Here is a 14,799-nt window from a genome sequence, read left to right as displayed (position 1 = left end):
AAATTTTACACTAAACCATGTCAAATGATCCATGTTATCCCCATGAATGAAAGTTAGAAATGTGGGTCTTTTATTAAGTGAAATTTACATAAAAGCTGTTTTTGTATAAAAACCTATATAAAATATATTTTTTAATTTATTTATATAAATTTAAAAAATATCATAAATCCTCCAAAAACTACACAAATGTGGAGTAAAACATTAATAAACAGAGTAAAATTACATTGGTTTAAAAAAAACCCAACTATCTTGCTACAAAATTACGTTTTGTTGCCTGGGGTCTCCAGAGACCCCAAAGACCATAAGTGCACAACCCAAAATGAAGACCGCACAAGGGTTAAATATACTTCACTATTGTATGATTCTGACTCTCATGTGTTGATTCTGTAACTGATTCATTCAGGATCAAGACGCTGAGAGGATCAAAATGCTGAAATTCACAAGCAAGTCACATAACTATTCCTTCAACAGTTCGTTCATTTGAAATCAATTCAAAAGCAATAATTTATTCAGAAATAAAACACCACTCTGAGGTACAACAACTAATTCTTTGTTCAGAACTATTTTTACTAATTAATTTAGACAAATAGACAGCTTATCCTGTCTAAAAACATACTGATAAAAAACAAAATGTATAACCTGAATGCACTGTAAGTCGCTTTGGATAAAAGCCTCTGCTAAATGCATAAATGTAAATGTAAATGTAAAATGCAATTACTCCATATAACTTATTTTTTTATTGTTTTATGTCGGCCAGAATGCTCAGGATCCTCCCACTACGTCATAATACTTTAAATACACTTCAGGCAAGTGATTCATCTTAACATTTACAACAGTGAGAGAAAGAGAGAACTGCCACTAAATCAGGGAATTTCTTGTTTCTATTATTATTTATTTATTTTTTAAGTTCTTACTCTTTCTTTCAAGCTGCCTTAAGGATGTTACTGGAAACCGTATCATTTTTATGTCATTTTGGTAGCAGTTAAATGAAAAACAGACAGAGCTGCGACAGAGCACCGTAGAAACAACAAATGCAGAATGTGTAGGATGTTATTTTTAGGAAGGCTTTGATCAATTCATTAAATCCAGGAATTCTCAAGGAAGATGTGAAAGGCGACATCTCTCTCAAACTCAAGAATCTTCAATATAATGTAAGTCTGAAAACTTCTGAGCATAGATTCGCTTTAGTTATGCTTCGTCCCTATACATCTCTTCCAGGGACACCTCTTCCTTCTTAAGTGACATTTTGTCATTTCAGACATTTAAATTTCAGCTTCATATTGTTTATTTAATGTTAAGATATTATTTACATTGATGCACCATGAAAAACAGGTATGCTTTAATGAATTCTGAGTCAAAAACTGTACATGGACGCAGATGGATTGAGACTGCTTAGATGTTTGATTGGTTATTTGTTTTCGTTAGCTAGCAGTTATAGCTAATATAACGCCTTAAAAATCTCTTAATTCCATTAGATAAAATGTATATATGTATGTATATATATATATATATATATATATAATGAAAAATATGAATATTTCATATTATATATGTATAATATGTTTTAGCAGTGTTTTTTGAGGTCAGATTTCCTCAAGTTCACAAATGTGTCCTTTGTGTAAGCAAGCGTACTTCACATTAATATATGAACATGAACTAGAACATGTACAAGATATTTTGTTTGATATAATGTTTTGCATGAAAATTGCTTTTGCTACATTTCTTAAAAACCGACAGCACTTGATTTGATATAATGATACATAATGCAAAGACACATTTTTATTAAAACTAGTGTCCAGATTCTTGCATATGTAGGAATTTATGCTAAACTAAAATATTATTTAATGCCTTTCATATCGACATTTATATGTCATGAATTTAAATATATTTGTAATCATACATTTTTAATGAAGTTGCAACTTAGTGCATTTAAAATAATATTAACTCATAAACCTTAGTTTACAGCTTTAGTAGGCTATGCTAGTCAAAATTAAAAGTCACAAAAGTACCTCTTTAAGTACATCTGTGACCCTTTTTTAAATATTCTTTTAAGACTTAAAATACACTACAAATGCAAATTCAATAGAATTAAGTACATGCCATATGAGATCCATTTATTGATTCGTTATTCATTTGTTTTACAGTGGCTGCTTCATCTGTGTTTTCCTGCAGCTGATTAACAGAGGTGAGCCTCACAGGTAAATGTCAAAGGTAAAGTACTTTTTTCTGTTTTTAAACATTCTTTCTTGCTTTCAGCATCTCTCGAGCTGACTATTGAGGGTGCTGTTGGAGGCTCTGTTGTCTTGCCTTGCTCTTTCACTGTCAATGAGCTTGAAAGTGAAAACATAACCGTACATTGGAGATACAACGACAGCCTAAATGTATATGACGTATTTAAAAACAGAGGAGTAATATCCAAACAAAACCAAGCATACAAGAACAGAGCTGAAACATTTCCGGCCCAGTGTGTGAGTGGCAACTTCACACTGATACTCAACGATCTTACATCTGCTGATTCAGGGATCTACTACTATAATAATATGTGTAAAGATTCATTAAATTTGTTATTAAAAAGACAGTATGAATGCCGAAATGGTGTATTTGTGCCAATGTCTAACTCACTTAAATTATACCTTTTATAAGGAAGTCATGTTTAATTTTCTCATTTGTTTTTCATTTTTATTTTAGTAGCAAAATCAACAGAGGACAAAGGAAACCAATCAATGGAAGAAAAGAAAAACCAAGGGCCACAAACAAGATGATTGTGATACTTTATATTCAGTTCTGTATTTGAGTGATGATATTGTATAACGCAATATTTTAGCATGTGCAGTGTTTTATGAGAATTTGCTTCAGCAGCTAAGTTTTTTCGTTTTTTTCGAATTATGTTGTTTGTTTCATAACTCTAAATTGATTAAAGAAACAAATCCTCACACAGTTATTATATTTTATAATTAAAGAAACAAATCTTCACACTGTCCAAACACCACAATATTTATTAATTATAGTCAGCGACATTTACTGTTGCTTGACTCAATATATGCAGTAGTATTAAAAATATAATTAACGTCACTGGTCTGATGGCAAAATTGATTATTAATTGTTTATTCATTAATAATTATAAAGATACTGCAACTGGTGATGCAAATGTTTTGTGAAATATGAAATATGATTCTGTTGACGAAAGGACTATTATAATATCCATGATAATATGCCGCACTACAGCAAGACTGCGAGTGTTATATATTAATTTTACGCAACAGTTCAATAATCAAGTATTTAACATTGTACTAATGTTTCAAACAAATATTTGCCTGCTTTGTATGTTTCCTTTCTGTTAATGAAAATAATAATTAAAAAAAAATACCTCTACATAACAACAACAATAATAATAAATATCGTTCTTATGATAAATAAAAAAATAGGTTGATAAAAATCGTTTGGTTTGTTTGGCACCTTTACTTTCACTCTTACAGTTTTCCCGCGCTGAGAAAGTGAGTATTTCCTTATCCGTCTTTTCCCAACATAAAAGTCCCGGCGCGCGCTCTCACAGGCGTCTCTTCCAGCAGACTCTAACGCAGAGACTCTTATTTTGAAATATTGTTTCTCATGTCTCACTCACAGCTCAGAGGATCTTCGGACGCGCTGCTAAACACAGGTAGTTTATATTTCCTTTCGTCAATATTTAGTTTCTCGACATGTAGCGACTTCATACAGTTAGCCCTTTGTATGTATCGATGTTGTTTGCTGCAAAGCGGATAAGCAGAGAAACTCTGTGACACGCACATTTCAAGTGCAATTCATAGTAATTTAGTAGATTCGCGCGTGCAAACAATTATTTGAATACACTGAGTTATGGCTATAGTTAAGTTTTACTTTATTAAAAATTCACGTGTTTTTAAGTAAGCGTAATGTCGGGTAATAAAAACAACGAGTCAAAGGTCTATCTATCTATCTATCTATCTATCTATCTATCTATCTATCTATCTATCTATCTGTTCAAAATATGAAACCAAGTTGCTTCTGTAAACAAATGCTAGAACTAGTTTGACTTTTCTTAGTGTAGTTCATCACATTAACTATGAACGTGATCCACCAACTTGTCAACCAGAAATCTTCACAAATACTGTAGTAATTTATTGTAAATACTAGTGTTTTTGAACCATACTATAGTAAAGTGTATTATACTGTATATATTATAGTATTTACAACACTTATGCTACAGCATACTGTAGTTTTAACTATAGTGAACTGATAAACTGTAATAAATACTGTAGTATACTTTAGTTTTTACTATAGTGTATTGTAGTATACTATAATATACCATAGAAAGCTTAGTACAGTTTTGTCGTAAAGTAATTTGTTTGTTATATTACCACAGCAACTATAGAATTACTGTAGTATGGTAAAAAACACTATAGTATTTTTCATGTGGGTATAGTCCTAATTTTGAATAATATATTTATTGTTTTATCATTTCCAACCAAATGAATGTCTTTAAGCTTTGATATGAAAACAACGTTCTCGTTTATCCCCAGATAACCTTCACCATGTCAAAGGAGGAGGTCCCTGATATTTCTCCTGTCTTATTCCTGGACGAAAGTGGACAATCAATGCGCTTCTATGTGAGGCCCGGTCCAACTAAAACACAACTTTATTCTCTGGTAACTAACGGAGGAGGTACTTTGTGTCGCAATCAAGAGCCAGGAGCCATTTTGCTGATCGATCCCGGGGACGCGACTACTGTGACGTCGAGCGCCGGACAAAAGTACATCTCTACAAAATACATCAGTGATTGTGTAGAGCAGAACCAGCAGTTGAATCTGGATGACTATGTGATTAGCGTGGGACCGTCTGTCCAGACGAGGATGGCAACCCGTCATCAGAGCAATGGGCGGTTGGGTTACTCGCCTGAAGACGACGCGGCCATCTTGAAGTTTATGGAAAAGCGTCAACATGAAGCCAAAGGCAACCTGGTTTGGAAAGAGATGGAGAAGCGGCACGTGACCAACCACAGCTGGCAGTCCATGAGGAATCGGTTTCTAAAGCACCTCCAGGATAGACTCGTGAAGAAAAGTCCCACGAAAAGAAAACCGCTTTGTTTTACGCAAAGCCCGTTGCGTAAGAAGAATGTCACCGAGAACGCAGAACCTGAGACTGATACCTTACAAAACTCTCCTCAAAAGTCCGTCGTTGTGCCGGATTCATCTGAAACGCAAATAGCCACAGAAAACGGTGTGTGTCTGGCGACTGTGAGGACCGACCCTCAGCCTTCTCCAGAGGGAGCCAGCTCTCCTCTAGACGTGGCTGATGCTGCAGGAGAGCCGCCGCAGGCCTCGAGCCACGACAGTCAGGACGAGTCTCCTGTCCCGGTCCAAGAACAAGAAACACCAGAGCCTGAGATGTCCAAAAGACCTAGATTAGATGAAGGATGTAATGGACAAGATGTTCCAGATGGTAATGTTGTTCATGGTTTTATTCATTGTGTTGTTCCTCAACTATTTCTGTCTGTAAACCTTCTCCACTTTTTTTTAAAAATTCAGGATCAAAGGAACTTTCAACTCCCAACAAAACACGACAAACTGTCTGCAAAACCGCCACGCCTGAATCTAGGAAACTTGGGATTCTTGCAAAAGCTGCAAGAGAATTTGAGGACTCAGATGTGGTAAGACTGAATAACATCAACCCTGACTAGATGTGTTGGGTCAATGACATGACACTCATTTATTGTGTGGACCTATTTATTTAAAAGTTCAAATACAGTTCAAATTTAATATTGCTCTGATGATAGATTTTACAGTAATTTAGGAATTTAATTTGTGTGTTTATATTTATACTTTTAAAATGCTATATATATATATATATATATATATATATATATATATATATATATATATATATATATATATATAAAAATATAGTGTGGCCAAAACCAATAAAAGAAGTAATTATTTCATAAAGAGAACCCTTGAAAACTCTGAAAATATCATAGGATTTGACCTTTTCTATGAGTCATAGTTAATTAGGTTTGTAAAATGTAATGTGGTACAACCTCACTGAGAAAGATGGTATTTATGAAATAATTAATAAAAAAAAAAATTATATTTTAAAATCTTTTTGAAAGCAATTATTAAGATGCATATTTTAGAAAAAAATAAAAATCATATGATTTTTTTTTTTTACCTGACGGTTGCACAACATGACTTCTTTAGAGTCTAGAGCAGTGGTTTTCAAACCCTGGGTCACGTCGCGAGACTTAAAAAATGTGTCGCCAGGATGATTTTAGGAAAACGTATGTAACCAAGTTCAAGACTCAGGAAAGAAGCAACTAAATAACATAAACAACAAAACGAAAGTAACCGGCGGCCGACTCGGGTCAGAATCAAATGTGTATTTGTGTTTGCGCTCTGTTTTTGCAGTGTTTTACATTGTAGCAAATCAGAGACATATCTGTTGATTTCTATAACGCAGTGGCCAATCAGAGGAGCTTTAGTGAGTCATTAAGGAAGCGCACTTTGTGCGCTTTCTTTGCTGTATATAGCCTATTCTCTCTTTAGTTTTTCATGCTGCTAAGAGAACCAATGTGGCGTACTTACAACAAACTTTCGGAAGTGACATCCGCATATTCTCTCGAAATCGCAATGACATTGTGATAATCATAACTATGAACTGGACAAAATATGATATGTCAGAATAGATGTGCATGAAGGCAAAGCACCTTAACTAGTTTCAGAAGCACCGACAGTGATTTGATTTTGTAACAGAGCATCCTTCCGGAGCTCTACGGTGGGACTCGAGATCAGTCTGTAGTGCAGTTGTCTTTCCTTCCTTCCTCCTTTTATTCTTTCTTTCTTTCTAATATATATAATATATGGGTCGCATCAATTTGAAAGAAAAAAATAGGGTCTCTCTGAAAAAAGTTTGAAAACCACTGGTCTAAACTAAAACATTTCTTGAAAATAGTATGAAAGTTTTTCAAAATCATATGAAACCAACTTGAATACATTTCTAAGATCTTCACATGTTTTTAACTAGATGTTAGTTTTCCATTTCATGGACTTTATGTCATTGACCCATTTGTTTTTAACTTAACTCTCCATTCGTTTTATAACTTAATCCTCCAAAATACATTTGTAAATGGATAGTTGTCGGGCATTTCAGCTTAGAAAACCATTGCCTTAGTTAAAAAGTCTCCCAAAATGCACTTCGCTGACTTGAATGTGTTTCCACAGATGGATGAAAGTGAAGAAGGCGAGGATCCATTTGAAGCACCAATCGCCAAGCCGTCAGATGCACAAGAAAGTTCAGCATCACCTGCAACATTAACTAAGGACCCAGAAACTCGAGCTGAGCTTAACCAAAACGGCCAGCAGGAAGCACCAGAAGCTCTTTGTCCCTCACCAGCACCTGAGGAAGAGCGTCCAGGTCCTAGTTCCACAGCTGTCCCTACGTCTTCATCCCACGTCTTCATCCTTGACTCCGAGTCACAGGACAAACGCGACAGCCAAACGAGAGGAACTCCAGAGGAAACTCCCTCCAAAGACTTGGTAGAACATGTCGAGAACTTGATGGAAAAGACCAAGAAAGATCTGGTCGAGGTGACCAAGGCCCTGTGGAAAGCCAGTGGTGACTTAAAAAGAGCTCAGGCGTATCTGTTAGATGGCTACGACCATGAGATTCACGGGCCTGTCTGGACCCATCTGGACGATGAGATCCTCCTGTTGGCTGATCCGTATGAACTTGAGCAGCTTCAATCCAAATATGGACAGGAGGAAGTGACCAGGAGAAGAGATTTCCTCACGGCTGGCATTAACTGAGAGGATTTGTTTGGTTCAATGGGTGTTTTCTGAAACCAGCAGCTCAACTAGACACAACTAGTTACCGTTTTCACACAATTTTGTATTCCTAGTTTGGTAAAATTCAGATTTATGTTGATACATTTCTAAAATAATTTTGCTAATCAGTACATTGATAAATGTGTATTAAAGTATTTTTCTAACTAATGGCGTATCACTGTGTCAAACACAATATTATCGAATGAGTGTTGCTTGGCATATTCACATTTACCACACACTTCTAAATGTCTTACACTTATAAATATTATTATAATTACTACAGGCTAAATCCATACCTTAAATATAACTTACAGAATTTTTAGATGTGAAAAAGATACTTTTAAACCTTAGTTTTTGCCAAATCTACGTTCGGCGATGTTTTGCAGGCAAAATCCAGTCAGTTTAATGGGAATCCAATCCACATGCTTTTTCCTTCACAGATTTTGCAAGCTGCTTGGTTATAACTGAATTTTGTTGAATGTATTTCATATACAGCTGCTACACTATTGACAATATATGAACCTTTTTGCCGGCGGAGTTTCGCTATTAATGCAGGTTTATTGCAGTTATGACACTTTAATATCTGAAGCGGTCAATTCTTATCATTCTAAAGTTTTAGATATGACCAAATGTCACAAGTTTCCATAACATTATATTGTGTATTTTAAATTAAATGTTTTTTTTTAAGGACTGAGGCGCAAATTATTAATGTCTACAATGTTTCTGAAGAGTCACGTGACAACTGTTACTTTTCTCAGCGCAGTTCACGGTGAACCAATCACTGCCTGGAACTATTGCCTAATTTAATCAAATGCAGAGTGAACAGATTAATATTAATAGATTTAACTCGATATAATTTCGTTTGAGGATTCGGCTTTTAGGCCTCTAGCGTCCTCTATAGAAATAAACACATAGGACAAAGTTATGCGAAAACATTTGCCGCCCAGTGGTCTTTTGTGGATTTTATGGTTCGCATTCGTTCATGTCTAAACGAATTTTGTCCTAAAACTCGCTCCATAGCCGTGAATCGTATGCTTTAAAAGAATTGGGCGGCACTTTTGCTTGCTAACAACTGTTTCTTACTAGTCACACAACTAAATTCCTGCAGAGGGCTCTTCATGGCTCATAATGCCGCTTCCCCTATTGAATCGTATTCAAATCTTTTTGTGTTTAAGGAGAATTTTGTTTATTGAATTGTATAAATATTTTAATCGGTTGATTCCAAATAGTGACACTTAACGTATAAATACAGATCCGCTTGGGCAAATGCTAAATGATGTTGTAAATTAAACGTCTCTGATTGGTCCATCCAAAAAAGCGATGAGAAAAGTCACATAAAACACGCCGTCTTCGAAATACTCGAAACAGCATTTAATTTACACATAAATAACGACATTAGAGAATATAAATGATGCTGAGATAAAAACAGATAGAGACAAGATAAAATTAGAAAATTAATATATAAACCCATCGTAACTGACCAATGAGAGACACCCTCCGGGCCACCAAGCCCCGCCCATTTTATCACACCAGTTCATTCACTGCCGTCCTACCGCTTTATTGTATTTCTATGCTTAAAGGCAGTGACTATAGACACATTTAAAGAGGAGAGCCCAACAACAAAATCTGCTGATCACAGATAAAAACAACACACCAAATCAGTGAGTACTGCAGGAGAAATTAACGGAACAATGAGCGTGAACGTCGCTTTATCTGTGATTGTTATATTTAAGGTGTTATCATAGCAGCTCTGGCTGTCATATGTGTTCAACACGGAGGCTGAAACACATTAAAAATTGTTATTCTTGCACATATGCTGGGCATTTTAAACCCCCGACAGTCATTAAATGATATTTTAAGTGGTTATAAACACATACATAATGTTGTTCATGCCGTTAAGCCGTTATGTTAGCGGAATAGTGGCTAAAGACAGTATGTTTATATTGTGTGTATGTTTGTATATGTTTGCTCAGACAGCAGTATGTAAACATTGAAACTACAAGTTATTTGCAGGTTTCATTGTTGTTTGAGACTGTTGTCAAAATAATTTCCAGTCTGCATTTTATTTATCTGTATTGCTATTAGACTAGTGACAACTTGAACTCCGAGTCCGTTAAAATATAAATAACCATCTCAAAAAACAGGCCTACCCTTAATATTTTTGGATTACTATGTTTTTGACACATTACTATGGTAGTGTCATCATGTAAATATCATGGCTTATAAATATGTTAAACATTTAGCCCTGTATTTGTAGCACTGTAACACTGTATCCTTTGAAGAAATGTATAATATAATTAATATCTAGTAGCAGTATGAGCTCAAAGGGTGGCACTGCCCTGTCCCGACGCAACTATCGCTTGGCATCCGACACAGACAAACCCAAAGTCACAGGTATGTCCTTATGAAGATGCTTTATTGAAGTAAACCCACTGCAAATGGAGTAATCATCAAATCTACATTAATTTTTTTTAGGTATTGTCAATGAGAAGTTATTGAGCGACTATCTGCATCATGTGTTTCCTGCCTCCAGTAAGCAGGGACCCGCATCAGCTGCGTACAGGTGAGTCGATTACCCACAATCCCTCCTTGTTTTGGGTCTTTTGCTTTGATCTATAGTTGATCTGTAGTGTTTATAATTTGTATGTACACATATTTCTTTGTTGGGGGGATTTTGCTTTGTATACACAAACATACACATCCCAGGTGAAAAACAAGTGCACTTCCATAACGTACTTAAAGTGCTCTATTTTCGCGTGCTAATTTTGTACTTAATATACTAAAAATTATTCTTTAGTATAAACTTAAGATCATCTAAGTGTACTCAACTGTGCTGTTTTGAGACACCGTGAATATGAACTAAAATGCACTTTTAACATACTATCTTTGTATTTAAAAAATTTATTTTTAAAGCACATGCACACACTACTGGTCAAAAGTTAATTGAAATAATTAAGATTTCTTAATGTTTTTGAAAGAAGTCTCTTCTGCTCACCAAGGCTGCATTTATTTGATCACAGTACAGTAAAACAGCAATGCTGTAAAATATTACAATTTACAATTTTTTTTTTCATGTGAATGTATAGTAAAACATAATTTATTCCTGTGATCAAAGCTGAATTTTCAGCATCATTACTCCAGTCTTCAGTGTCACATGATCCTTCAGAAGTAATTCTGATATGCTGCTCACTTATTCTCAAATATTATTGATGCTCAATTATTAGTAATGGCTCTTATTATTGTCAATGTTGAAATTATCACTATTTTCATGATAACTGTGATGATTTGTTTCCCCCCCTCAGGATTATTTAAGTTCAAAAGAACAGTATTTATTTGAAAATTTAATTAAATTTAATTATATTATTTATTTATTTACGTTTTTTAAATCTTACTTGAATGGTAGTGTATCACAGTTTCCACAAAAACAACAACAAAAAGTTCGCAAAACTGTTTTTCACAGCAAATTTGTTTTGATTATATGTGTAGTTAATATGTTGTAATTGTATATTTTGTGGTTTTTTTGTATATTTAGTTTTATTTAATGTTTTATTTAATAATCTTGTAATATTAATAACCGTTTTAGATCATTAGACATCAAATCCTCTGTAAATATTGGTTGCAAATTAAATTTTAAGCTCTCTCACATTTCAAGTCGTTTTAAGTGATTGCAAATGATGGTGTGTGAATGATTGAGTTGATTATGGTTTTTCCTCCATATATATCGACCATTTTGACCCATTTATGCAGAATTTAAATATTTAAAATGTCAGTTTATTAGTATTTTAGTGCTGTTATCCTTAAGTAGAGTCTTTTAACGTCACCTCTGTGTTCTTGTTTTAAATATACCTGACAATGGTATGAACTATCGTTACACCAAATGACATTTTAGTGGGTATCTTCTATAAATCACGGTAGAAATGTGCGATAATCGTTATGTTCTGCTTACAGGAAATACATTTAAACACAGGACACATTCTTACAATCAATCAATAAAATAAATTAATAAATAAAGCTGTCTTAAACTGTGAATTATTTTTTCATCTGAATGTTTTTGAAGCATGATTTGCTTCATGTTAATCAGGTGCAGCTGGTTATAAGAGGAGGGGCTTCTTATTCTAGAGAGCATCTGATTGGACAGAAATCTGTGCAGTGCAGGATGAGTCATCAGTATTTTTTACTCTGTTGAAGTATAACTTGATGATTGTGAAGAAATTAAGTTTGCTGCATTAGTGGTGTGTTGATGTGTTGTTAAGAGTGGAAGCTGCTGGTGTCGTTAGCCTCGTCCCGCTCTTGATCCCAGCCAGTGTCTGGTTACTGGAGCTGATCTATACATAGAGCATGATGGGACATGAGAGAAAGCTGACACTCACAGAGCAACATATCATCTCTAATGCTGGATTTCATGTCAGGCGTCATGATGGGCATCTGTCAGCACCGTATAAAACTAAACATCATTTATTCACAGATATTTTGCTTTATTTGACATTTGAATTCCAATTCCCATGTTTTCAATGTATTAATTACTTTATCAGGGTTCCCGCAGGTCCTTAAAAAGTCTTAAATTTACTTTATCAAATTTAAGGTCATAAAAAGTTTTAAATTGTACAAGAAAGTCTTAATTATGATTTAAAGAGGTCTTAAATTTGGGTACAGACCAGAATCGCAATACAGCTTAATGTGACGATTAAACTTCAAAAGGCTATGAATAAATATGAGTGCTGCAAGTTTCAAATTCCGGTGCTGCCCTGCTTTATGTACAGCGTTACCGGGGAAACAGTTCGAAAGCACCTCCTGCTGGCAGAGAATGAATGTGCGTGTTCAATAAGGCTGTTGTTGTGAGTAGGGTATTCCTGCAATACCGGAGGCTGTAGTTTCAGAACTGGATTTCTGAATTTTGTTTTTTAATTATTTTATTTTATTTATTTATTTTTTGTATGTATGTATTATGTCAGGTCTTCCAGCCAGTTCTATCAAACCTTTATAATTAATCCAGAACGCGGCAGCAAGACTAATTTTTAATGAGCCAAAAAGAAAGTAAGAGAGAATGAAGAACGTCACACCTCTCTCTATTCTAATTCTATTCTTTAAAAAAAAAAAAAAAAACTTGTCCCTTTTAGACACTAGCTTTTCTAATCTTTTTGTATTCTGTTTTCTTTTTATTTATTATACAATTAACAAAAGCAAAAAAAGGCCTCTAACACTAGCTTGCTCTATTCTTTTTCTATTCTATGTTTTCTTTTTATTTATTATATAATTAAAAAAAAAAAAATCTCTTGCTACGTGTACTGCGTTAGGCTAAATGAGACTTGTTATAGCACTTGCATATCATTGCTCTTTTGTTGATTTTGATTGCTTCCATTGTCCTCATTTATAAGTCGCTTTGGATAAAAGCATCTGCTAAATGACTAAATATTAGTGGCTCATACTATTTTGTAGCACTTGCTATTAAATTCTGTATATTATTATTTTTAAGGAATTATGTAGTTATTTAATTTTATACACTTAATTATTGTCCTAACAAACTCCTAACCCTAAACATACCCGTTGGTAACCCTCTTGAAATATTTAACCTAATTTATTTCAATATATTCAGTATATTCTGGTTTAAAATTCAGTTTTCTTGGAAAGAAGACATCTTCACATCTGATGTGCTGTTTGTTTGCATCTGTTTGTTTGATGTTTGAATCAGGTCTCCTCTGTTGGAATAGATGGTGCTGTCCCAAAAAATAGGGTCCTATGCAGTCATAGAACTGCAGCCTCCAGTATTGCAGGAACATTGGGTTGTTTTTGTTCAGACCAATGCAAAACTTGACCCATGTTTTTACCCTGCAAACACGCAGAGCTGTAAATGTGAACTGGTGGATTGATAAGGAGATAATTCATTATAAAAATATAAACAGTAAAATGTGTTTTTATGTTATTTAATTAATATAAAAATGTATTGATAATTGTTTAAATTAATAGAATAATTAATACTTTTGACTCATCCATTTTCTTAAAAAATGGTTTAAAGGCTGAAATGTGAAGAGTTTTTATGAAAAAACTCTTTGTTTTATGAAAACTTCTATCTGAACTGTAAATCATGCTTTTTACATTCATTTTACAGTTTACCATAGACATTGCCCTACCCTGCTCATATGGTATTCATTTTATTTGTGCAGGTCTTAAAAAAAGTCTTAAATTTGAGCTTAAAAATCTTGCAGCAACCCTGTTTATAAATTAAATGCGTTTTTTTTTTTTTCCTCTCATATTTCTAGTTAGATCAATCAGTCTAGTCTCTTCAGTGTGTGAGCTGACAAGCGGCGCTTCTCTGTTATGATGTTGTGATACGCGAGCGGTCATGTGCGGATCAGTTGAACCGGTGTCGTGTCTCGTCCCTGTAGAAAAACCCTGACGTTCCAGGATCTCGGAGCTCATCTGGAGAAGCTGCTGGCTGAAGATAATGTCACTGAGGAGAGCAGAGGTCAGACAGACACCGCTGGGCATCTCACAAATTACTGGAAAATGAAATGTATTTGCTGAAAAAAAAAAAAAAGTTATTTTATATAATATTTATTCATAATTCATCAATTATTATTGAAATCTACCCTCGCATATTTGTTTACTCATTCATTTATTTATGTGCTTATTTATGTTTATTTATTGATTTGATTATAGTGATGTTTTCAGCCATTTAATTTATTTCATATATGTGACCTCGGACCACAAAACCAGTCATAAGGATCCATTTTAAATAAATAAGCTTTCCATTGATGTATGGTTTGTTAGGATTAGGGCTGAACGATTTTAGAAAATAATCTAATTTTTTTTAACAATATTGCGATAGCGATTTAATACGCAATTATTTTTTTAAAGCTCTTTATGTTCTGTATTATTCAACAAAGACAAGCAGTAAATCATTGTATAGTATGAACAACAAAATATTAGATAGATTAAACATAAATGTTATTTTCTGTAGGCCAGG

General features: G+C 34.1%; 2 protein-coding genes across 7 annotated transcripts in view; both read left to right on the top strand.

Annotated features, from left to right (window-relative positions):
* Positions 1-3,538: 3,538 nt before the first annotated feature.
* On the top strand, positions 3,539-8,467 carry terf2ip (telomeric repeat binding factor 2, interacting protein). 2 transcript variants are annotated; one of them, XM_058760810.1, is made up of 4 exons: positions 3,539-3,658; positions 4,539-5,457; positions 5,544-5,665; positions 7,233-8,466. In XM_058760810.1, the coding sequence occupies exons 2-4, from the start codon at positions 4,551-4,553 to the stop codon at positions 7,815-7,817; spliced, it is 1,614 nt and encodes a 537-aa protein (XP_058616793.1). In that variant the 5' UTR covers positions 3,539-3,658; positions 4,539-4,550; the 3' UTR covers positions 7,818-8,466. The 2 variants fall into 2 exon arrangements, with proteins under 2 accessions (XP_058616793.1, XP_058616792.1); XM_058760809.1 differs by lacking the exon at positions 3,539-3,658 and adding an exon at positions 3,728-3,941 and having other exon boundaries at positions 7,233-8,467.
* A 902-nt stretch (positions 8,468-9,369) lies between these two features.
* The window catches only part of LOC131531454 (E3 ubiquitin-protein ligase RNF123), a 133,657-nt gene continuing 128,227 nt past the window's right edge, over positions 9,370-14,799 (top strand). For 2 of the 5 annotated variants that reach the window (XM_058762229.1, XM_058762230.1), the window contains exons 1-4: positions 9,370-9,496; positions 10,144-10,229; positions 10,311-10,398; positions 14,219-14,298. In XM_058762229.1, the coding sequence (XP_058618212.1) occupies positions 10,151-10,229; positions 10,311-10,398; positions 14,219-14,298 (247 nt within the window). In that variant the 5' untranslated portion in view covers positions 9,370-9,496; positions 10,144-10,150. The remainder of the gene's footprint in view (positions 9,497-10,143; positions 10,230-10,310; positions 10,399-14,218; positions 14,299-14,799) is intronic. The other 3 variants (XM_058762226.1, XM_058762228.1, XM_058762227.1) reach the window with 2 other exon arrangements.

This window comes from Onychostoma macrolepis, chromosome 22 (assembly GCF_012432095.1).
Source record: "Onychostoma macrolepis isolate SWU-2019 chromosome 22, ASM1243209v1, whole genome shotgun sequence".
Taxonomy (NCBI): Eukaryota; Metazoa; Chordata; class Actinopteri; order Cypriniformes; family Cyprinidae; genus Onychostoma; species Onychostoma macrolepis.
This window is presented reverse-complemented; position numbering and strand designations above follow the sequence as displayed.